Here is a 26,522-nt window from a genome sequence, read left to right on the forward strand (position 1 = left end):
GTAAATAGAGAAAAAGTATTGACGGTATATTGTCGTCTGGTACAGCTTGTTTAACAGTCCATTTGATACCGTATATTTACTGAACTACACAGAGTCTAGCCCGGGACGTGAAACGTCATTCAAACAAGCAGACACACTGCCGTACATAGAAGTTTTCAAAGATGATAGCCAAGTTGTGGTAGCGTCAGAGACCTTCATTTCATTCTAGTGCTGAATATGTGCGAAATATCACCGCCCTAGATATGAGATTTTAATTCGTTAGTTGAGATATTTATGACAGTACACAATAAAGTTTTTGCTCGAACTGTTTCAGATGCTATCTAAAATATGGCTATCTAAAATATGAATGAACGCAATGTCCACTGGAAGGTCCAGATAATTTTGAATTTAAATAATTGCGTAGCGTTAATTTGCAAATTAATGTATTAGAAATCACTGACGGCTGATTTTTCCCGTATCAGTATGATCATGCAATGCACATATTATCTTTGCAAATTACTGCCACATTAACTCAATATGGATACCACGCGCAATGTTGACAGTTGTGAATGGGAGTGATATGAAATTGTTGTTGATAGTGTATTTGTTTATGCACACACATGCCTTAAAGCAGTAAACACTCGTATATCGAAACTGATGTGCTGCGAAATGTCGGCGAAGAATCCACCCAGTATATTGTGATTTCGCTAGTAGGACTAGAAATTTTGTGCTTTATGTAGTTACTCAACTAAAATGAATGCTTAGTAAGTATAAGAGTACCGTCTCCACCTAGAAATACAAGAAATGGTCATGAGAAGACCTATTCAGTTATTTATTTATGATTTTTCTGAATAACATGTGTTTTTATGTAGCCGGACGAATAGTGGTTGTAGCGGTACGGCGTATGATCGGTGGGTTGAGCAGCACGGTGCAGAAAATACCAATAAATCTGCACTAACCAAAATGCAACATCAGTACTGGGTAACAAAGGAAACGGTGTTTCGGAAACTGGGGAAAAAGGAAGACGAGTGTATTGTTGCATCAGATGCAGAGTTAGACGCAAAGTTAGAATTATTCCGCTCTATTCAAGAAAGCTGCCTTGTTCTTCAACGAATCATTGATAGATATCAGGAGAGGCTGTGTAGTAAGTTGATGTTAATATTGAAGCAGTAGTAGCATACTGTTCCGAAATGACTTCCTTTAAATGTGTGTTGTTCACAGCTTTAGCCCAAGAAGAGAACTCTATGGGACGATTCCTAAAGGAAGCCGGGAAAACCGATAAAACCAGAGCTGGGAAAATGATGACTGCAGTTGGTAAATCTCTTTCCTACTCAGGACAGCAGCGGCTAACCCTTAGGGTACCACTCATACGTTTGTATCAGGTAATATTGTCAATAGGAGGGTAGCTGCATTGTTTAGGATTTTCGTTTATATCTTTTCTAAACGACATTTTTTGATTAGGAAGTGGAGACATTTAGACATAGGGCCATTGAAGATACACTGCAAAATGTGAATGGAATGGAAAAGGCAAGAACTGAATATCGTGCATCTCTAAGCTGGATGAAAAATGTATCACAGGAATTGGATCCTGATACATACAAGCAGTTGGAACGTTTCCGGAAGGTACATAACCTTTCATGCTATGTAATAAACAAAATGTAACATTGCTTCTCTCTCTCTCTCTCTCTCTCTCTCTCTCTCTCTTTCTCTTTCTCTTTCTCTCTCTCATCACACACACACACACACACACACACACACACACACACACACACACACACACACACACACTTGGAAATGTCCTTACCTATTTTCTGCTCAACCCTTGGCCAATTGGTGCTTATGCTGTAGTTGCAATCAGCTTGCTTTTTTGTAGTATATACCCCAATATTCAAACATTTTCATTTCCCCCTTTTTACACGGTACCTCTTGTGATATATCCATGTGTGTCATATTCGGTTAAGTTTACAATCATGTATCGTATGCAAGCCATACTGCAAAACTTCAATGTATTGAAACAACACTGTTAAGCACCATTAGCTACTTAATGCTTATAAAGGAAGGAAGGAAGTTTAAGAGTTAATGTTCCATTCGGTTAAGTTTACAATCATGTATTGTATGCAAGCCATACTGCAAAACTTCAATGTATTGAAACAACACTGTTAAGCACCATTAGCTACTTAATGCTTATAAAGGAAGGAAGGAAGTTTAAGAGTTAATGTTCCATATACAGCGAGGTCATTACAGTCAGTGTACAAGCTCATACAGGGAAAGGAAGGGGAAGGTAATTGGCTGTGCCCGTTCATGAGACCCATCCCAGCAGCTGCTCTAAGTGATTTAGGAAAATCATGAAAAACCTAAATTTGGTTGGCTGGGCAGGAAATTAAGTCGTCATCATCCTGAATGCAAATCCAATGTGGTAACCACTATGCCATCTTGCTTGTTTTAATGAATGTAGTCGTTAAATTATATTAGTTGGGAAATTATGGTGGAGCCACAGTTAAGCTATTAAAAGTATTTTTTGAAAATGCGACAATTCACTAGAAATTAAGTTTAGTCCAGAAGTATGGGGGGTGGGGAGGACATTACTTCCACTAACATACAATCTGCCCACTTTTATTATTCTCTCTCTCTCTCTCTCTCTCTCTCTCTCTCTCTCTCTTTCTTTCTCCCTCCCCCCCTTCCCTCCCTCTCTCTCCCTCCCCCTCCCATTTCAGTACTTATTTCTTTTCCTCTATCCCTCTGTCTTTCACTTTGACATTATGTCATCTCTGTAATTTTGCTGGCATGCTTACCAGTGTACCATCTTTGACCTTCTATTCTGTATGACACATCCATCTTCATCTTTTCTTCCCCCGGTCCTCACAACAGATGTGTCATACATCACTCTCATCCTGTGGTCTGTTCATTTTGTCCTTTTTTTTTTACCTATTCCATCTCCTGAAAGTATGTATTGACCAAGTCTTCTGTCTCTTTGATAGACATTATGCCTGTTGGCTTTTGTCTTGAATCTTCGCCTGACATTTTTTTAATTTCACACTCTCACTCACTCACTAAGTAGCCTCTTTTTCTTATTTATTTTTGTGAATATTATTATCATTTTGTCGAACTGGAACAAATGTTGTCCCTGGTTATTCTATTGTATGTACAATTTCTGCTTGCTCCATTGATATTCCAGAATAGTTCAGTCAAGAATTTCCTTTCCCAAACGGAATGTCTTTTGGTATAATATAAAAGTTTTTCATTCCATTTCATGTAACTTATGTTGGCATTAGGGAAGCATCCGATTCCCACCATGTGCTTTGACCCATGAGGTCATCAATATGGTGGAAACACCTAGATGCAGTGCATACAAAATGGCAATAATATTGTCACTACATGTACATTCCAACAAATATGAAAAAAATAAAAATGACAGAAAAATATCGCACTCCAACAATAAAATGAAACTAAAGGGACAACTGTAGGCAATAGAGGTTTAGGACTGGGACAAACTAAACTCAACTTGCGACAAAATGCTACAGCCATAGAACCAACAGGAATTATACATTTCACATGACCAGTATAGCTCAAACCAAGTCCACAATACCAAAAAACCAACATCTGTAATTCCCAAATGTGGAATCAGACGTTTCCCTTGACCTATGTAGTTCAAATGAAGCTTTTGATACCAAAAAACCAACACTTCCTACTCCGAAAAATGGAGTCTGGCATTTCCCTTCATCTATGTAGCTCAGATACAACTGTCAACACCCACAGGCAAACCACACCTACATAAATCACAAAACGCCACCAAAGCCAAAACCCCAATAACTCGAAAACCCAGAAAGTACCATATTAAATAGGTCAATTAAAACGCGACAAAATACCATAAATATAAAACAGACAAAACATCAGAATTAGTATAGAGTAAAACCAGAACAAAAACTACTTACTGACAAATGCCTCTAACAAAAATCACCCAGGCTGGCTGGGGTGTGCGTGCAACCCCCCCCCCCCCCCCCCCCAACACACACACACAATAACAACAACTCACTGAAAACAAAGCAAACACTTACAAATCCACCTTACTGCACTGACTACACAGACTCAAAGAAACCCACATTACCACAGTGATAACCAAGACTCAAATGAACCCAATGCCACATGTTAAAATTAACATGTCAACATCAACCATCAGAGGGCACCATCAAATACAACAATGTGAGATTTACAAACACAAACCAAATCAAAAACAATGCGTCATAGTGATGTCACACATCCCAACAACATTATGTCACAGGTCGAAGTAGAAGGGTGGAATTGGACCCTGCCAGTGGCCCCTTATGTTCTCCCTAACCCACATTACTTTTTCAATATGGCATGCCCAACTTTTGTATCACTGTGTAAGGAAACATTCTGTTACATTATTGTTTCACAAATATTGTTTCATTTTTAGTGTGAGAGCTTGTTGAAGGGCTTGTAACAGCACTGCAACTCTCATGCGACTTTACATTGACATACATAATTTCATTAGTTGCTAATTGCCGAGTCACATGCTAGTCATGAAAGTGAAGCATAAGTTGGAGATGTAAGTAGATATATTGTGAAAGAGATTTCGGTGTGAAATACAATCTGTTTTGCAATGAAATTACAATAGTATTTGATAGTTCCTTTTCCAAAAAGAGTATACAGGAATTGCGCCAAAAAAATCATGAAAAAGACATCTCCCACTGAGAGGATATGGATATCTTGCAAATCAAAACAAGAATTCTACCCTACATCGAAAAATTTAGGCAACCGTACCCAAATAAATCATTACAAAAAATTGTAACTCTTTAAGTAAAGTAATCAAATATTAAAAAAAAGTTCATATTTTAGCTCCAAAATCAATCAATCCTGTAATAAAATCAAAACATTCAGGGTTGTAATGAGAAGTGAGACCTCTGCCAACTGTACCAGTAAAACTGAAGACTTTCTCTTAATTATTGATGATGAACATGTAAACAACCAATATGGCTTGCCCAAGTTTTGTATCACCGTGTCGGGAAACATTCTGTTACATTATTATTTCACAAAGCATATTGTGTCATTTTTAGCAAAAATCTTCAGTGACGGTTTTTTTAGTGCTACTGAGCATACAGGATTTAATGTCTCCTTAAAAAGTGCCATGGAAATACTGAAATGCCACTTTCCTAATCCTATAAATGAGATAAGCATTTCCTCTGTAACTGGAAATTAAGTAAAGAGAACTATTGTCTCCTTAAAAAGCAAAGGGTCATCCGGTGTAGATAATATTTCTATTTAACTTCTAAAAGTGAAGTTTTGGCAGCCATATTTAATGCTTCTATGAATAAGGGTGTCTTGCCAGACAGAATGAAGCTTGCTGTAGAACTACGTCTCCACAAAAAGGAAGAAACAAAACAAGTTACACAAAGTTTTGGCAACCATATTTAATGCTTCTATGAGTCAGGGTTCTTGCCATATGGAATGAAGCTTGCTGTAGCACCAAGTTACAAACAATTGTCCCACCTCTCTCTTGACCACATTCACAAAAGTCCTCGTTGGCTTGTGAAGTATCTTGAAAACTTAGATATGATTGATGGAGGGCAGTTTGGTTTCCAAAAAGGTATCTCCACAACTGAAGCCATATATTCTGTCACAATGAGAATAGGGTGGGATTAGGTAAGGATAAGGCAGGAAGAATCCCTAGGGGAAAAAAAGAGTAAAACCACTTGTATATTTTGTAATCATTGTAAGACTTTCATTATGTGAATCACAAAATTCTTATAAAAAATTGTGCCCCTATGGAATCACAGAGGCAGTGGGAAACAGGCTAAAATTGTACCTCCATGACAGGTTAAAGAATGTGGTTTTGGATGAGATCAGCAAAGAGGGTGAGGAGGTGGAGTCCTCCAGGGATCTCTCCATGGTCCACTGCTGTTTATATGCAAGAGTGACTTGCACATGTCATACCAAACATTTAAGTTCACTATGTTTGCTGATAATACTTACATTATGATAAACCCCAAATATTTAATCAATGTAGAGGCTAATGCCAACAAATTACCCCTGAAGTCCTAACATGCTTCAAAGAAAACTTATTGTCATTAAATACGAGCAAAACTAATTACATCTAGTTCAACTCCTGCCACAAAATCACACAGCAGGCACCTCTCATACATGACAGTCAGCAAATACGAAGGATATATTGCACCATACTCTTAGCATATAAATAGCAAGGTAAGCTGGAAATATCATGTCCTCCAGGCCATAAAAAGGTTGACCTAAGCTATATTTGCCATTAGGACTCGTATATCTGAGATACTTGTGTGACAAAGTCCACCTACTTGGGTGCTTCCACCCTATTATGTTCTGTGGAATCATCTTCTGGTGCAGTTCTACAACAAAGAAAACTTTCATTCTGTAGAAAAAGGTTATCCAGACTATAAACAGTTCCCTTGAGAACCTCCTGTCACAATCATTTTAAGAACTCATCTCCACTTCCCAATATATTTAAAATATGTTTATTCCATTTGTGGTTGACAATCCCATGCACTATGAAACAAATGAAATGTCCTGTGATAACAATGAAAGACGAAAGGCTGACCTCTATTTTGATTTCAAAAATTTAACCTAGATGCAGAAAGATGTAGACTATTTGGGTCCAGAATAATATTTGGTATGAGTTATCAGCTTAGACCACAGCCATTGCTGTGTTGTCACATTTTGGGGTGGCTACATTCACAGTTTCTTTTGTTTGTTGGTGAAGCCAGTGAATGTGAAAACAAAAACACCTTCACTGATTGACTTGTAGCTTAGCTCTACGTGTAGTTTAGTTTGGCAGGTGATAATTTGGTCGTAAGTTGACAAAGCCAGCAAATGTGAAACTAAAAAAAAATCTGGTTGTGGTGACAGACTGTCCATAGCTTAGTGTATTTGTAAACATCACCAGTGATACCATGTTCTAGTCACTATATTTATGACATTTGTCTCAAGTTTCTTACATCACTGATAAAAGCTGTGAGTCGTATCGAATATTCCTCTTTATCCCAGTATTCTAGCATATAAATATATATGTAATTCATTGTCAAATAACATCAGAGGCCTGTCGAGTTACATTGCATTATTTAAAAATAAAATAAAGATGTTTTTACTTCAGAAAACCTTTTATTCATTTGATGAACTTTTTTAGGAGACACATGTAGACTTTTGATGTATGTAGATTTTTATTGTTTGTTTATTATGTATTATTGGTCAACATGTAATTCTTATATAGTGCTTTTTTCAACTTTCATCTATTTTTGTTCTATTTTTATGTTTTTGTTTTACTGCAATTTTTCTTTAAGTTTTGTACTTTACCTCGTTACGTTTTCTATATACTTAACATTTTCATATTTTTTGACTTGTTCTACATCCTAGTTTTTTACACATATTAAATGATAAATAGAATATGTATGTAAATAAATACTCAAGGTACCATTTCACTGCCATTTTGCATGCTTGCAATCAGTTGATAGTTCTTTTTCAAAGATAATATATTGGATTCTGTATGTCAAGAAATCCTCTGCACCATCAAATATCTAATCTAATCAGTTTGTAGCATTGTATTTCCCTATCATCTGATAAAGTTGTGACTACATATTGAGTCAATACTTCTTCAACACCAAATAAGACAGAATATGAGTGTCGGAATGTCTGTGACTTCCAGAATATGAAAATGAAGAGAATTAGCTGGGTTTCACATTTCTGATTTTGAACTGTGGGTTGCCTAATGAGGATAGATATTCCTGATTATTGTAAAAGTTCAAAGGAAAGAACACAATAATCTTTAAACAAATTTTAAAAAGACATTCATAACATTATTCTTAGAAAATGTATTTAGGAATGCAAAAGACATACAGAGAGACGCATCTATGAAGCACAAGTTTCTGTCAAATGTCGCTTCCCTGGAATGTTGATCATGCTAAATACAGTAATAAAAGCATTCCAAATTGCAATTTTAAATATTCAAACTGAACACATGGTACTGAGTTGGTGAGAATTTCTGCAGATTGCTCATTGCCTAGTGCATACTCTGTGACTAATTGGCCTTCTTGAATTTTCTCTCAGGTTTAGTGCGTTCAAATATCAGCGGCCTCAATATCTTGTGAAATTCAGGATTTTTGACTAGTTTGATGCCATTTGCATTCCAAACAAGAAGAACAGGAACAACATCCAGTGGTGAACTGCAAACTGAAAGATCTTTCTGTCATGTGAAGCCAAGCAACCATATCATCATCTTTATTGTCATAATCATCATCCAGTGGTGACATTCCTTCAAAGAGTTTGAATACCCATATTGCTTCTCTTGCCCTTTCACTGGCAGCCACATATTCTGAATCGGTTATTTACAGTGATCTGCTTTGTTGCCGCTTACTTGCATAGGTAATTGCTCCTACACAAAATCTTGCAACCACATCTCTAACTGAGTGTCAAGTTGCCAGATCACTGGCATAATTGGCATCACTGTGTACCTCAGATCTTCTGTTTGCACGTCTAGATTTACAATTCATATCAAATGATGCTGAACATTTGATATCCTTGAGAATCCTTTTGTACTAAAGATCAATGATTCTCTACAAACTTTGATGTGTGGCTCGCTATGAATGCTGTATTGGGCCTTGTACCAACAGCTAAATACTTAAGACAGCCAACTGTTTCCCAATGTGAAGCATTTGTTGGTTTATCATTGGTCAATCCATCTGGATGTAGATTGGAGTTCACACAGGGCTTGCCTCCATTGTGTTAAATCATCAAAGCACGTCTTTAACATATCTTTCTTGATTCACTGATCCACTCTCTTGACATATAATGTTAATATTTCAAAAATATCCTAGTGGCTCAACAGTAATCGCACTCATTTTGAATTTTCTTTGAGAAAACCTGTGTCATCCTACATATTTACAGATTTTAATCTGTCATGAACACGAAGAATTACCATCATTACATCACTGCAGTCTTCTCATAGAATGGGCAGGATCTGGCTTACTATCCACAAGTCAAGGATTCGCTAGAGACAGCTTTCGTACATATAAGCTTTCATGAGCCTCACACACCCCATTAGTCCCCTCAGTAAATCCCTCGGGTTCCTGCATATATCGAACTGTGCCAAAGGAAGGTGTTTGCTAACACAAACATTCATAACTGCTGAAATTGTATCATATTTAGTGATAGGACTAAAAATTTCATTCTGGTCATATCTTCTTGTTGACCGAATCCACAAACAACTAGTCTTGCCTTATGGTGATCAGTTTTACCATCAACTTTGTGCTTAATTCTATAAACCCAAGATTTGTATAATGGGCTTACGATCTGGTGGCAGTGGTAACAAAGTCCACTAAGCATTTTCCTCCACTGAGGCAATTTCTCCTTCCAGTGATTTTCTCCAATGTTCATGGGTTACAGACTTAATAACCTTTGTGTAATTTTTAGATCTGTTTGTTTCAGCCAGTGTCATTTCAACAAAAAGATCTGGTTTCTTCAGTTGTTGCTTGTTTTACAGTTCTCTCTATCTAAAACTTGCTTCTGTAGGTCTGATTTTCATCATCCATTTCACTAGGGAGAAATACCATTGCTCTCTTTTTGATATATATATTTTCTTTAGCCATTGCAATGTCAATCTGATGGCTGTTACTGTTGTAAAGTTCTTTGTGTCAAACGTTTGATTGTAAATGTGTGAAGTTTGAAAAATATAATAAAAATATAAAATTTGAACAATGTTGAGGGCACAAAATTCTTATGAACCATTGAATTATGATGTATTCTTTCTACCTTATCAATTATTTGACTTTAATTTCATTCTTTGAGTATATTTTAAACCTATTTGTTTACTGTGCTCCCTTTTGTTTATTCAGTTTTATTTTATTTCATTATTGTATGTGTTACAGGTGCAGACACAAGTACGTCGAAGCAAGGTCCGTTTTGATAAGTTAAAGCTGGATTGCCTTCAAAAAGTTGATCTTTTAGCTGCAGCACGATGTAATATGTTTTCTCATGCTTTGATTCTGTATCAAAATTCATTGCTTCAGTTTGCAGAGAAAACATCTAAAACATTCACCACCATCTCCAATAGCTTCAAAGGTTAGTATTTATTATTTGTTTCTAAAGAGATAGATAGAGTAGCTATATTGATGAAGAGATTTAATAAAAGGCATTTACCTGTATGTAAACTTAATCATATGAACTGACATGAGAAATAGTATCTAAATAAGCTATTTTTTCTCATTTGTATTTCAATTTGTGTCAAGACTTGAGAGTCCTTTTTAATAAATTTTCATCATATAATGAATTTTGTATCAAAGCTTGTCTTTTTGGTCAGGTTACCAGCATTATGACTTCTGTGTTGTAAAGGAATTGACAGAACCATCTTTAAAATTAGCAGAACAGATATCGGGCTCATCAGAGGACCAGCCAGTAGAGGAAGAAGATAAAGACAAGTGAGTTTCTTCATAGTTAATAAAACTGAGAGCTCTCTTTTTGAGCTATTAGCTATCGTTTTGTACTATTTTGTAATGATTCTACATGTTGACTCCGTAGTCCTGTATCGTCAAATAGAAAGTCAGTTTACAGTGCATATTTACATTGATCACACTGTTGCACTGAGCCTGTGCGGAAGTCAGATTCTGCATAACACTCAAGTTGTTTGCTGTTATTGATAATGTATAGTCATTGATTGGTTCTACCAAGAAATTCATTAGTGGAATAGAGGGAATTGGCTACCAATAAATCTTTTAGGATACTCTTAAACTGAACTTTACTGGGAATTAATCTTCTTATGGATGCTGGCAATTTATTGAAAATGTATATTCTTGAATAACCTTTATGAAAATCTTTTTGGAGATTATTCTTATTTCTAGTGTTATTCCATGAGCTGAGTTGTTTGAAAAAGAAAGAGATTATTTATGACAAAATTTAATTAAGAAATAGCTATATTGGGAAGCAATACTTAGCTTCCCAGTTGCTTGAACAACATACCTTTGCAGGATGCTCTTGACTTGCCATGAAAAATAATGTGTATTAGACACTTTTGAACTCGGAAAAGTTTAGTTTGATGTGACAAGTTACCCTACAATGATTCCATATGACATGGGGAGTGAAGGAACTGAGCTGGAAAACTCTTGAAGATAGATGTAAACTATCCCAAGAAATCCTGTTAACAAAGTTTCAGGAACTGACTTTAAGTGTTGATTCTAGGAATATGCCACAATCCCATATGTATCGCTCACATAGGGCTCATGAGGATAATATTAGAATAATGGCTGCAAGCACAGAGGCAGTCAGTCATTCTTCCTACGCCTCATACATGAATGGAACAGGAAGAAACCCTAATTAGTGGTAAAATGGAATGTGCCCTCTGTGATGCATATCACAGTGGTTTGCAGAGTATAAATGAAGATTTAGGCAGATTTGGGATGAAAGTACACAAAGTAAGCTAGCCTTTGTATTTTTTATATTACATATGGCTCACAAGATCTGCATTGCAGACAAAAATGGTTTAGGCACTTCAGCACATCTGTGTTTGTTCCTCCCAGTGGAATTTATTATCGGATGAGACACTTTCACATTTGTTAAAGAAATTCCTGATGAAATGCACCACTCTTCATTGGATATTCTCTGTTTCCTCTGTTAGTTCTATCTGGCAAGGGTCTCAGACTGCTGAGTGATCCTCAAGTATCAGTTGAATGAGAGTTTCATGAGCTACACCTAGACACATTATACTTCCTGGGAATTCTTCCAATGAATCACAGTCTAGCAACTGCATTTCTGTGATTAGTTTTTTTGGTAATTCCACTTGAAATCACTCTATATGCATACTCCCAGGTATTTAATAGATGTGACTGCTCCTTGTGATTGATTGGCAATTGTATAATCACGCAAGACATTTCTTTCTGCTTATTAGTGCACAGTACTTTTGTTGAGGGTCACCTGTCAGTCTCTACACAAAGTGTTTACCCCCTGACTTTGTGACTTCTCTGTGCACTCCACCATCATCTGCAGACTGACTCACGGTGCTTCTGACATTATCCATGAGATCATTTATATAAATTGTGATCAGTAATGGTCCTATAAGACTCCCTTGGGCCTTGCCTCAAGTTGCTTTTCCATATGCAGATTGCTTTCCGTTAAGATTGACATGATGTGTGCTATTTGCTGAGAACTCTTCAATCTAATGACAAAGCTGCACTGAATGCCGTCCTGAATTCGAGGAACATGGTATTAATCTGGGACTGTTATCCACTACGTTCTGTGTCTGTTGGATGAGCTGTGGTTCACACAATTGCTGTTTGGAGAACCAATTTTCAGTCTCCAGAAAGGTCATAATATCTGGACATAAAATATTTTCCAAAATTCTACAACAGAGTATTGTCAGTCATCTGGGTCTATAGTTGCAGGCATCTGTTTGATGATCCTTCTTGAAAATGAGAATGATCTGCACTTTTACCTGCAATCAGTAGGAGTACCTTGTTCCACCAGTGCCTACGGTAGGCTGCAGCTTGAAGAGGAGCAAGTCCTTTCTCAAACTGTGTAGCATCATGGAGGTAACCAGTCAGATCCAGGTGACTTTTCTCAATTGAGTGATTTCAGTTGATTTCTATCCCTCGGTCACTTTTTTGTGTTTTTGTAACAATTGAGAGGAGGAACTACTGACTGAGCTTTCTCAGTGAAACAATTTTGGAAAAGCAAGCCAGTATTTTGACACACTGTCATTCTCCATTTCAGTGCCATTATGGTCACTGAATGTGTGGACAGATGGCTTTTCAGATCAGCAGATAGAATTTTACGTTTGAATTTGTAGGACACTTCACACATTATTCTCCTTTTGCTAATTTTATTTCATTTGGTTTTTTGACATGATGCTTTGGATATGTTTAAATCTTTGTTTAATCTGTCTTTGTTTTCAGAGCAGCTTTCTAGCATAGCTGTCTGAGTCACAGCAGGTCGTGCCCCTCCCTCACAACTTCACTCAGCACACATCTGTTAAAAGCACATTGTTTATTAATGCTGGAATTTGTCCATTTATACTCAACATTTTCAGAGTTTTAGATATTGTTAGGGGAGCCGGAGGTGGTCAAATCCAAAAAATTACTTTTTTTTTTTTTTTTTTTTTTTCCTACCGAAAATTAATTGGAACATTCCTCTTTAATGTAAACTTTGAATTATTGTTCTACTCGCCCTAGAAGTGGAGTTATTACCATTTTTCCCCACGCCTGCAGAGGAAATGGGCGGCCGCTGAATGCATCTAACACCTTCTCGTGACTTCCTGGCGAACTGCTTGGGATTTTCTCGGCCTGTTACACATACAGCGCCTTATGTTACGCATACAGCGAGTGTGCAAGGGTTGGCTACATTGTTTTCTGTGACAAATGAAGCACTAAGAGCGCGGAACATCGTCTCTTTGCTGTTTACCGTTTCAAATTAGTTCATTGTTGCGCCTGTTGTTGGTAGTATTATACTTCTTGAGTAAAGCGTTGTTCTGGATACGATGCCACGTTTTAGTAACCGTGTATATAAGAAGAGGAAGAACGTAGGGAAAAGAAAATTAACACTAATACCAAGTTGTGATACTACAATTACTGAAACAGTGCGTTCTTCTGCTAAGCAACACATGGCCGGCCATAGCCCTGTGAAATCTTCTAGCAAGAAGCTGACTGGTGGAAGTGACAGATTTCGTGAATATGTTAGTGACAGTGATGATATTAACGAAGTACTGAATATTGGATTATTATCTTCTCTGCTGAAAGAAAGTGTTCTGTGCAAAATGTGTTCAAGTGTAGGAGTGGAACTAGAGATAACAAAGCACTTTGGTTTAGCTTGTGAGATGAAGATAATCTGTGCATGTTGCAAGCATCAACTGACTTTCTACAATTCACATGCCAGTCTCTTTGGTGAAAATGGACGATCTCGAGTGTTTGATGTGAATGTTCAACTTGTGTATGGTCTTCGATCCATTGGAAAAGGGTCTGCTGCTGGTTAACTGTTTTGTGGTATTATGAACTTGCCATCGCCTCCAAGCAAATTTGGGTACTACTGTGAACTGGTAGGATCCTCTGTTGAAGATGTGGCTTTGAAAACCATGAAGGAAGCAGTGGAGGAATCTGTAGAAATTAACGGTGGTTCTAGGGATTTGGTAGTGGCATTAGATGGTTCCTGGCAAAAGAGGGGTCATAAATCCCTGAATGGGGTTGTAACTGCTACTTATGGTGATAGTGCAAAAGTGATAGATGTTGCAATATTATCAAAACATTGTAGGTGCAAAAATAAAATCAAAGGAGAGCACAGTGGAACCTGTGAGGCAAATTTTAGTGGATCAAGTGGAGCAATGGAAGTGGATGGAGTGAAACAAATTTTTGAACGTTCAGTTCCCAGATACAACGTTAGGTACAAATGCTACCTTGGGGATGGTGACTCCAAAGGTTTCAAGACTATAGAGGAACTGAAACCATATGGAAATGAATTTGTAGTTGAAAAGTTGGAATGCATTGGGCATGTGCAAAAGCATATGTGTGCACGGCTTCGAAGGCTCAAACAAACTTTGGGTTCAAGTAAGCTCAGTGATGGAAAGACAATAGGAGGGAGAGGCAGGCTTACTGATGAGGTGATTGAACGTCTACAGAGATACTATGGGTATGCTATAAGGCAAAATACTAGTAATGTTAGTGACATGCTAAAAGCAGTGTGGGCATTGTTCCTTCATACTGCCTCTTCCAATGAATACCGTCAACACAGCCTTGCCCAAAAGATTCCTGGTGCAAATATAATGCAAAAAAAGACTATGATCACAAACATGGTTTGCCAGCAGCTGTGATAAATGCAATAAAACCAATTTTTCATGACTTAGCACAGCCAGAATTGTTACACAAATGTCTACACGGAAAGACGCAGAATCCTAATGAGAGCGTAAACAATTTGATTTGGAAAGTAATTCCTAAAAGGGTGTTTGTAAGCATAAAAACACTGCTCTTTGGCATTTATGATGCAATAGCAACCTACAACCAAAGGAACAGTGTGAAGTGTGAAGTTCTGAAGGCATTAGGATTTACAGCTGGGGTGAACACTGTACGAGCACTAAGAAATATTGACAGAGAAAGGATAAGAGGAGCAGAAAGAAGAGAAAGGCATATGAGGTATGATGGAACAACAGGCCAGAAAAGAAGACAGAAGAGGAAGCTTTTGGAGGATGAAGAAGAAGACCCTGATAATCCATCCTATACCGAGCGAGGTGGCGCAGTGGTTAGACACTGGACTCGCATTCAGGAGGACGACGGTTCAATCCTGCGTCCGGCCATCCTGATTTAGGTTTTCCGTGATTTCCCTAAATCGCTCCAGGCAAATGCCGGGATGGTTCCTTTGAAAGGGCACGGCCGACTTCCTTCCCCATCCTCCCCTACTTCGATGAGACCGATGACCTCGCTGTCTGGTCTCCTTCCCCAAAACCAACCAACCAACCAACCAACCATCCTATAGTGCAGGAATGTATTGAGAAACTTTGATAGCCATTTCCCTTAAATTATAATTTTTCGAATATAAGGAACGTTTTCTCAAAATCCACTCAAGCTAGAGAGATGAAATTTTTATACAGCACTCCTAGTGGTCAAACTTACATTGTAACACAGTCATTTGGCAATATGTTCAGTAGTTTCATTTCAGTTTAATTATAAAGCAATTATTTGTAAAAAAAATTGGGTCATTAATAAAAAAAAATAATTGGAGGGAAACTAGAAAAGATACTCCAAAATCCCTCTGTCATAACTGCAATACTTAACCACTCTATATGTAAAAAAAAAAATTCAAATTTTTCTATTTGGTAGTTTATTCATAAATGTTCCTCAAACTTAGTGATTTTAACATGGGCAGCATAGGCACTTCCTGCTCCCCTTAAATTATTTCAAGCAAATGCTTGATTGTTTGGATGAGAAAGCCACAGTAATCTATTGCTACAGACAACACCAAGTAGTGTTGTGTATCTGTTGTCCCTAGTGTCTGTGGTTCTATAAATGCTTTTTTCCTTCCTTGCACAAATTCTGATTAGCAAAAGAAGACTGAACATCAAAACCACTTCTTCCACAAAAGTAAATAGTGAATGTGGGGAAATTTGCTGAGGAGATGTAATTGTGACCAGTTTATGAATTGGTCCTGGGTCATGATATAATCTCTATATGACCATGTAAGACTTAGCTTATGCAGACATGCAAACAGATCAGTGGTACAGCTAAGCATACCAGGATGGCTCCTTCCTATGTGCCAGCCTTTTTGTGGATCGCTAGGAGGGGGCTTTTCTGAGATCCATACACTTTCAGCCCATCATTTGGTGTAGACACATTGATGACTTCTTTGCCATGTGGACTCCAGTTAAAATTCTTGGAATCTTTAAATACCGTATTTACTCGAATCTAAGCCGCACCTAAAAAATGAGACCCGAATCTAAGCCACACCGGAAATTTGAGACTCGAAATTCAAGGGGAAAGAAAAGTTTTAGGCCGCACCTCCAAATCGAAACAAAGTTGGCCCATTGTAATATGGAACACAATTTAGGTCGAATGAATGACGATACAGCTACATTAGTTTGGTTCGAGTCGTAAGCTTAGCAGTTAAGCTTTACCAGGTAGCCATTGCTATGAGTCACGCGCTCCGTCCGTATTTGTACGGATACACTTCCTTTTTCACGTGCTTCGCCTGGTTTGAATCGATTGCTTATTTTCTTTTGAGCTGATAAGTGCCGTTTTCTTTGTTATAGGTGTTTACGTCACTCTAAACTGAAAATGCATTACTGTACTGTGTCATGCATTGTTTGTCGCATTCTGATACTGCGTGTTTACGGCCTGTCGCCGCTCGCGGCGTGGCTTGCTTTTGTGCGCGCTACCGCCGCTTACAATTTTTTTTTTTTAAAAAAAAAGAGTGGAATCGTCTCATTAGCAAAACAACGGCAAGAGACTGCTATTTGTTGTTACTTACACTGCTGCTTTCTTTGATAATTATCAACAAGAACCAAATAATAGACTGCATAAGATAGAACATGATCTGAACGAGAGCTAAGCGAAAATTTTTCTCCGTTTGAAAATCTTTGCGGCCGCTTCTTTAGTACATCAAATTCTGCACAGGAATTAGAGTCACCTTAGATTTAAAAATCTAGTCAGTTGACGTGCTTCATTTCTGACTGTATCATTATTAGGCAAAAGAATAATACGAATATAAACATGACACGATATGTATATTCTTCCGCGTTTGCTATTGTCTCACTCTAGTTTCGTAGTTTATAAGGCAGACAGGATTTAAATGAGATAGCAGCAAACACGAAAGAATACATGGCAAAATGTTTATATTCGTATTATTCTTATGGTGAAGAGAATACTGCATGTGATTCACATTTCATCAGGTTCCTATTAGCAACCATCTCTTCTCACAGGTAGGAAAAAATTCAGAACGTAGAGTTTGCCATATTGACAAACATCCGAAACAGTCTTGCTAGTCGGATTTTCGTAATACTTTGAAATTCTGCTACATTAGAAGATGAACAATATGGAATTTGTACTTCCTTCATTGGATAATGTATGAAAATGCAGTGATCGAAACTCGGGGCGGAGAAAAAAAAGCTCGTCTTCCACCTCTTTTTAAATTTATTTACTGACGCAGAGGTTTTGGCGCCAGTATTTATCTTTGCACCTACAAAGCATGCCTGTGTAGCGCTACATATATTCTACAGCAGAAGTTAGTTGTGGCGGCACCTACCAACGTTTTTCAGAACTTCCGCTTGCTTTGCACTCGATTCTAAGCCGCAGGCGGTTTTTTGGATTACAAAAACCGGAAAAAAGTGCGGCTTAGATTCGAGTAAATACGGTACCTTCACCCATTTAAATTTCATGTGGTCCAGTTCTGAATCCCATACCACTTTCCTTGATGTTGAACTTGTCCTCACCTAAGGTCAGTTTCACACTTCTGTACACTTCAAACCTACTAACGAACAACAGTATGTACATTTTGACAGTTGCCATCCTTTCCATGTCAAACGTTCCCGCCCATGCAGTCTTGGCATTCGGGGCAAATGTACGAGGGCCGTTCAGAAAGTAACCTCCGGTTGATTTAAAAAAATACACCAAGTTAAATAAAAATATTTTAATATATACATCTTACAACTACATCTTTGCACTATTTTTCTACATAGTCTCCATAGCGATTGAGGCACTTATCGTATCTCTTCACAAGCTTTGAAATTCCTTCTGCATAAAAATCACCCGCTTGTGCCTGGAGCCAGCCTGTGACCGCATCTTTGAGCTCTTCGTCGTCATCAAACCGCTGTGACCCGAGCCATTTCTTCAAATGCATGAAGAGGTGATAATCACTTGGCGCCAGGTCTGGGCTGTAAGGTGGATGGTTGATAACGTCCCACTTGAAGGACTCAAGAAGGGCCGTTGTTCTGCGAGCAGAGTGAGGACGGGCGTTATCGTGCAAAAAAACGATACCGGAAGTCAGCATACCACGGCGTTTGTTCTGTATAGCCCGTCGTAACTTTTTTATTGTTTCACAGTACACGTCTTGATTAATGGTCGTACCACGTTCCATGAATTCAACCAACAACACCCCTTTGAAAATCTTGCGAGGCTTTTCTTGGTTTGGTAGGCGAATTTGAATGTGCCCACATCTTTGATTGTTCTTTTGTCTCAGGGTTCACGTATTGAATCCAGGTTTCGTCACCGGTCACGATTCTGTTTAACAATGGTTCTCCTTCGTCCTCATAACGTGACAGAAAGTCTAATGCAGAGGCCATTCTTTGAGTTTTGTGGTGGTCGGTAAGAATTTTGGGCACCCATCGTGCACAGAACTTACGGTAACCCAATCTTGCTGTCACTATCTCGTACAAGAGAGTCTTAGAAATCTGTGGAAAACCAGTAGACAACTCCGACATTGAGAAACGTCGATTTTCACGAACTTTTGCATCAACTGTCTGAACGAGTTCGTCAGTCACCAATGATGGTCTACCACTTCTCTCTTCATCATGAACGTTTTCTCGTCCACTTTTAAATAAACGTACCCATTCACCGACAACTCCTTCACTCATAACTCTTGGTCCGTACACGGCACAAAGCTCACGATGAATAGCTGCTGCAGAATATCCTTTGGCTGTAAAAAACCTTATGACAGCACGCACTTCACATTTGGCGGGGTTTTCTATTGCAGCACACATTTCAAACTGCCACAAAAACTAAACTAGCGCAGGTACAACGTTCACTCGACCACGGCTTGATGCCGACTGACCTGTTGAGTGCGTGAACGCACAGATGGCGTCGCTACTCCCCCCACAACCCGCACTGTGACCAATCGGAGGTTACTTTCTGAACCGCCCTCGTATTTGTTTGGATGCAGATCCTTTACAGCAATAGACCACCATTCTCACCTCAGCCTTCACTGGACACAATTATGCCACAAACCTAGTTAAAAAGTAGATTTCTGATGCCATCACATCCAGTTCTGATACTACTGATACACCCTAAAAACAACTTCAGAACTTATCACTCAGTCTTGAATGTATTAATCAGCTATTTCAACAAGGCCATGGCTTTCTAAATCTTGCCCTGCAATTAGATTCATTCTGTCTGAGATTTTGCCCACCACAGCTAGAATAGCTTTCCGTCGCCCTCCCAATTTCCACAATATCCTTGTCAGACCCTATGCTCCTTCTGCATCCATCTCGCTACTCTATGGCTCCTAACCCTGTGTTGTGGCTCCTACCCCTGTGAGTGACCCTACTGCAAGACTTTCCCTATGCGCCCTCCTACCACCACTTATATCAGTCCTGTAACTGGAAAACTATATACTATCAAAGGGAGACCCACCTGTGAAAAGACATATGTCGTATGCCAGTCATTATGTAACATTGTTCGGCCTTTTACATCAGCATGACTACCAGCAAGTTATTGTTTAGGATGAATGGGCATAGGCAGAGGGTTCATACCAGCAACAAACAATATCCTATTGCAGAGCATGCTCTACAACATGACAGTCATGACCTCAGTGCCTGTTTCAGCATACATGCTGTCTGGACTCTTCCACCAGACCCCAGTTTCTCAGAACTCCACAGGTGGGACCTAGTGCTACAACATGTCCTTGGTTCTCACCACCCACCTGGCCTTAATTTACATTATTTTCTTCTGCCTCAGCATTTCTTCACAGTAACTACTTCCTTTTTCACTCCATTTTATTTTTCTATATTTTTTGATTTCTGACTCGATTATTTTTCGCCGTCCCTCTCTCACCTCTGTTACGTACAATGCATGTAGTGTTTCGCTCGTATAACTCGCTCACAATGTTTTAGCAATAATCTCTGCTTGCATATTACCCTGTCTTCCACCTTTAAGCTCTCAAATTTTCAAATCTCGCCTGGTGCTGTCCCCATCAATCAGTCTTTCCTTCACGATGGTAAGACTCCCCTGACCAGGGTTCTGAGTGACTTCTCCAAACTCCACCCCTTTTCCTAAACTTCTCCAATCCTTTTCCTTTACCCCTCTTTTTTACCCTTCAACCCTTCCATACATTATATAGTAGAAATTGATTATTGATTATTTTCATTGTTATATCAGTTTATGCAGTGGTTGATTGCTTTGTCTTTGATCTTCACACGATGCAACAGTGGTAAAATAGTGTTTCCAATGAACTGAGGAAGAGATCAGTCAATTGAGTGGAGGCAAATGGAGATTTAGTTGGGTCCAGTCAAGTGATCAGACTATCTGGTACTAGTGTAATTGTATTGGAAAACAAAAAAATCTACAACTTGTGAAGTGACATAAAGCAGCTAGGGCAGATTGCAGTTGGGAGGGGGGGAGGGGCAGTGTTGTCAGCATGGCATGCAGCCAGTGAGGCTTAGCGAGGCTTTGCATGTCCCTGCAAAACAGGCAATATGGTAAGCATGCAGAGCATCAGAAAAATACAATTGTCTGCTGGCTAGCCCACATTACTTTGCATGCTGGAACATCAGTCATGAAGTTAGTACAATCAAAATATCACAGATGAGTCTCTCAAGTGTTTGGTCTGATAGTTCCAATAAACTGACAATCACATAATCATCAGAATGAGTGTGGTCTAAATTTAAAATAAATATTGATAGCAATATGTAGTGTGGATTGCCAATTAAATATGAGGATTTTATGCCCTTGCACAGTGGCAAGGGCACAGGAAGTAAATAGCAGTTTTCAGTGACTTCTGCAAGACTTTATTGCACAATGGTTAACAATACATAACATCTTGTAGGACAATATTATAGGCTCGTCTGGTCTGAACTATGCGTAGTGCTGTGGCATGGGCATAGCTGGCACCTGGTGATGTTCGATACGCATCAGGTTCCCAGTGATGGATGCTTCGACATGTAGGGTGTGACTGTCATCTGGTGAGGCTGGCAACATCGGGAGCCCTGTGAGCTGGGAGCAGCATTGGTTGAGGGCAGTATTGCATTGGAGGATGGCGACGCCTGCAGACACCCAGCGTTTGATGCTGCAGCAAGTGGGATGCAGTGGGGTCAAGTGAGGCTGGCAGTGTTGGTAGCCCAATAAGCGGGGAATGGCAGGCAGCAATCTGGGACGTGACAAGACCTATGGTGGAAGCTGGGAGAAAGGCATTCGACCAGCGGTGCTCTTGGTATGCAGTGATACTGACACACAAGTATGCTGGCATAGAGCTTATGAACCAGGGGCAATGTCAGCAGATGTTGGGAACCGATGGGAGTGATGGCTCGGCCAATAGCGGCCCCTGAGGATGCCTCTTCCTCTGGCAAGACACAGGATGAGGCTCTGACACGTGGGCCACATGTGGCCGGTGTAATTGCACAGAGCAGAGAACCATCTGCCTACTGGTGGCCTCATCATGGCCTTTAAAGGCAGGTGGATTGATATGAGTGTAATCATGTGACCAATCACAGCTCTATTTTTAATGTTTCACACTCAGATGTGTCTAGCCATATGATCATGGATGAAGGAAGTAGTTACACATTCACAGTGCCACTATTGCAGTGCAGATGCAGCATAGCAGAATATTTGTGCCTCAAATGAGGAAACACCTGTGGCCCAGCCACTAGACAATCCACAGGACGCAGGAATAATGCTGAAGTATATAACAGCCCCATTAGGGGCTTGCTACAGTATAGGACATAACACAGAACTGAGGGATTTATTCCATGGAAAGTACTGTGTTGGGTGTACTGACTGTAAAAGAGTGATAAGCCAAGTATAAATGATAGGTTAAGGATTTCATGTACTCCACTGAAGAGGGATGGGGGACCACATATGGTGGTAATACTTCCATGTGAAGCAGAGATAAACTGAACCAACAATTCATTTGTGAAAACTGTGTTTCACATCTCTGTGTGTGTGTGTGTGTGTGTGTGTGTGTGTGTGTGTGTGTGTGTGTGTGTGTGTGTGTAAGGAGAGGGGGCAACAGGGTGTACACTTTGGGTGTGTCCAGTATACTCTGTTTGTATCATCACTAGGTAACTTTTGAAGGAGAGGGGGCAACAGGGGATGCACACTTTGGGTGTGTCCAGTATACGATGTCTGTACCGTCACTAGGAAACTTATTTAAAGGCAACTGCATATGCAGCCACGTGTATGGCTTTGGCTGAAAAAAGGAAACTGCAGGGAAGAGATAAAAAGTAGGAATAAGTAACTTTTGAGGTTCAGTACCTACTCTGTGAAAATTTTACAAACTGTAGCACAAACTGGAGAAAACACTAATAGAATGAAAGCATCAAGGAAGAGCAAGAATATGTGTTTAGAAAAACCGAGAATATTATTAGATAACTGTAGAATAACAAGAACTAACACTGATTAAAACAGAAGTTGGGCCATTACTGCTTAGGCCCATGTATATTAATTGCAACTGCATGCAGAAAAAATCATTCATCATGCACCACAGTGTGGAGCCATACAATATACCAGGAAGTAAAACTGGAATGGTTTTCTTATGCTCTTGTTTTCTATCTTCCTTTTTTATTTCCAGTGAAATATTTTTCCTTGCTCCCAGTTTTATATTGTCTTTTCTTTTTTCAACTACTATTTTCCATTTGTTCTATTAATTGTTTCTTAGTAATTGAGCTTCAGCTGATGCCATGCAACCAGCTTCTTTGTTCACAGATCTCTGCTCTTATGTTGTAGCACACATGGACTGCACTGGCTGTAATGACACCGTATCTGAAGAGTGCCTTGTAAATTTTGTGATCTTACATTGTTAACAGAGCTGAGATATGAACTGACAAGAGAAGTGAGAGCTGCACAAGTCTATGTTGGACAACTAGTTTCACGTCCTCGGGGACATTGAAAGAAGACAAAAAGGAGTCTCCATTATGTGCAGCGTGAGCAGGTGTTTGCAAAATGCCAAGGTTAAGTTTGAGTCCCTCTATAAGAAGTCAGTCATCTTGAGACCTAAAGCGGATGGTATTTCAAGGTCTTAATAACTGTTGGATAGCTTGTTACATAGTTCTTGCCTATGTGTCTTGTTGTCTTCTCTAATTCTCATCATTTGTCTTCTATCATACATCCAAATAGAACATTTCAGTAATGTGTATTTTGGAGTGTAGTCTAAGTAATCTCCACTGTCACAACAGCTTCTGTGGCTAGGTGGTCAACAAGTCCATTACCATGAATCCTGCTGTGTCATTTCTTCTTGCCAACAATACCAGTGGTAGAGTTTTTCACACAGCTGATAACAGAATTGCAAGAGCAGATGGTGAATTACTGAGATCAACATTCGAAGCTGTGACCATCTGCAAACGGAAGTGTAGTCTTCTAGTATGTTTGCAAATTCCATGCTCAGGATGCTTGACTCTATTGGTAATTTGAATAAATCAGTGTTTTGTAAACTTTGAATTTAAAAATTGCTCCAACTATGCCAGTGGTTTTTGAAGCATCAGTAATAGACATTTTACTTCTGGATGATATCTGAATAACTGTGCCAAGATTTTATTATTTATGTGGGTATTGTGTCCTGAAAGAAAACCAGTTTTAATAACTACCTAAATAATTTTTGTGGGAATGTTATGTTAAAATCATTTAGTTGAGTTAGACTTATAATATTCCTGAAAAATATCTTGAACATGTAAGTATGCTTGTAGTAATGGAAGCATAATCATGGTAGTCCGTAATTGTCCAACTATCCATTTCGTGGTTAAATTTGAACCAATCAGTTTGAATTGGTTTGATTTCTCTTGAACTCTTTTCAAAAGAAAATTTGCATGGTTAAGAGGCTCATGTGCTTCACCCAACAGTGCATTGGATGAGGGGGAATGACGACAGCTGCTGTGTGCATCACATATGGAGGCTAATAATAAACTGAGAGGAGTCTCTACTGCAGTGAGCAGTTTTGAAGTTTTCTCCCAATACCCAGGCACTAATGGTCGGCAGTTACAGCTGGCTGTCTTTTCCAGCCCCTGCAGCAAGATGATTCAATGAAATTATACCTTTACAAGGTAGTTTTTAGCTAATTGGGAGCCTGAGATATTTGACAGCTGTCTTCACTAGTAAGTGTCATTGGCCTGGTAGAATTACCTAGGACAGAGTTACTTTGCTCCAAGGGAACATTACTGCAGAAGAGTTTGCTGGAGACATTTCCGATCCATTTTGTATAAACCATAGTTTGAACATTGCAGTAGTCAGTTGTAACATACAGCCTTGAAAAAATGTATTTTCTGTGTAAATATGTTGCCTTTGAAACGCAAATTTTACACAGAATGCTTAAAATACCACGATCAGCAAGAATAAGTAACACCGAAGTAGAGCAAAGAATGCATGAAACGCAAGAAATATTAACATTTAAAAGAAGAAAAACTCCATACATAGGACATATTTATAGAACACCAAATATACACTTCTACAGTCGATAACAGGCCAGCTTGAGGATAAAAGAAGAAATGGTGAAGAAGACTCCCTGGGTTAAATAACATAAAGCACTGGACAGGATTATCAAGTGCAGACCAACTTCTACAAACTGTGTTTCATATAGTAAAGATACAATGTGTGGTTGCCAACATCCATTAATGGGTAAGCAGAAGAAGGAGGAGGACATTGTATGTTGCAGAACTCTTCTCCGCTACAGGAAAATACTTTGCAGGTTAGTACTGCATGTGTTAAATGTAAGGGTTGCCAAAACTGAACCATCAACAAGCACATACGTATATTCTTGCTTGAGTTGTACTTTCTGTATGTACGATACGAGGGACAGAAAAGATAAAGATGCAAAATCATGATATGTGTGTTGACCTTAACTTCCGTGGCAAACATTGGGGGTGCAATGTTATTTGCATTGAGTTGTGTGATGATCTTCCTCTTAACATTAATTAAGCAACAGAAGAAATGGTTAACAATGTTTTTCAAATAATGAAAGAGTGATTTTATGCAAATGATCTCCCCCTTAGTTTGGGTGAGGGGAGATACCCTCTCCTTTTGCCACACCCCTCCTTCCCCGTCACCGACCCATGACCCACCCACCTATCCTCTCCTCTCCCTGCCCATCCCCCCCCCCCCCCCCCCCCCACACACACACACAGTACATGTATTTGTGTGTATGAAATTCTGGGCCACAAATAAAAATACACCAATGAGTTAAAAGTGGCTCATGGAACAGGAATCAGTGAATGGTGTACAATGCAAAAGCTCAACTTCCTACATTTACAATAAAATATCAACGTACCTGGGGTAACCTTGATAGAACTTTTATCTTTCAGAGGGCACGAAACAAAAACAGCTGAAAAATTGAAAACAAGGCACATCATCATCATCATCCAAAAGCTGTGGGGTACAACTTGGGGAGCATTGGTGTCTGCCATATGTTCTGCTCTGGGTCTTGTTTTCTCAGCTGTTGAATATTGTGTTCCAGTTTGCCTAAACAACTCACATGTATAAAAGATAGACATTCAGCTAAATAACACTATAAGAATGACTGCTGATGTTATAAAATCAACTCCTACAGAATATCTACTGGTACTAAGCCGTATTTCACTCCCTCAACTGCAGCAGACATATGCTCTCATGAAAGAGTACATAAAGAGTGTGTATAGTAAAAATCTACCTGTCCACCAAGGTATTGATGCAAAACATAACCAACTCCACTCTAGACGAGCGTCAACAAAAGCAGCAATCATCGCTGTGGAAGATGAATTCTACCTTACCAGTGTATTGACTCAGGAATGGACTGAACTACAAATTAATAATATGCCTTATATTACCCAAAAACCTAGGAGATTTGACTTGCCACAAACAACCTGGTCAATGCTAAGCAGAATTAGAAACCAACGTTGTAGATGTTTATATTTTGTACACAAATAAAGTAAGTTGCCATCCACACTTTCTGGTTGTGGAGAACCATAGACCATCAGCACATCACAAAAGAATGCCCTACCAGATCATACAGTGATAGACTAGAGACTTCTTGTAGGCATCTCCAAAATGGTAGATTACATAAATGATTTAGATGTATGTTTGTTTGTAAGGCTGTATATTACATATTATGTTCTATGTTCTGTATATTTTTCAGTATTTCAAAAAACCATG

General features: G+C 38.9%; 1 protein-coding gene across 2 annotated transcripts in view; it reads left to right on the forward strand.

The window, feature by feature from the left end:
• The first annotated feature begins 506 nt into the window (after nt 1–506).
• LOC126475479 (islet cell autoantigen 1) overlaps nt 507–26,522 on the forward strand; it is a 49,450-nt gene continuing 23,434 nt past the window's right edge. For both annotated transcript variants that reach the window (XM_050103375.1, XM_050103377.1), the window contains exons 1-6: nt 507–743; nt 852–1,123; nt 1,201–1,361; nt 1,441–1,602; nt 9,885–10,077; nt 10,316–10,433. In XM_050103375.1, coding sequence (XP_049959332.1) covers nt 733–743; nt 852–1,123; nt 1,201–1,361; nt 1,441–1,602; nt 9,885–10,077; nt 10,316–10,433 — 917 coding nt within the window. In that variant the 5' untranslated portion in view covers nt 507–732. The remainder of the gene's footprint in view (nt 744–851; nt 1,124–1,200; nt 1,362–1,440; nt 1,603–9,884; nt 10,078–10,315; nt 10,434–26,522) is intronic.

The sequence above is a fragment of the Schistocerca serialis genome, chromosome 4, assembly GCF_023864345.2.
Source record: "Schistocerca serialis cubense isolate TAMUIC-IGC-003099 chromosome 4, iqSchSeri2.2, whole genome shotgun sequence".
NCBI lineage: Eukaryota > Metazoa > Arthropoda > Insecta > Orthoptera > Acrididae > Schistocerca > Schistocerca serialis.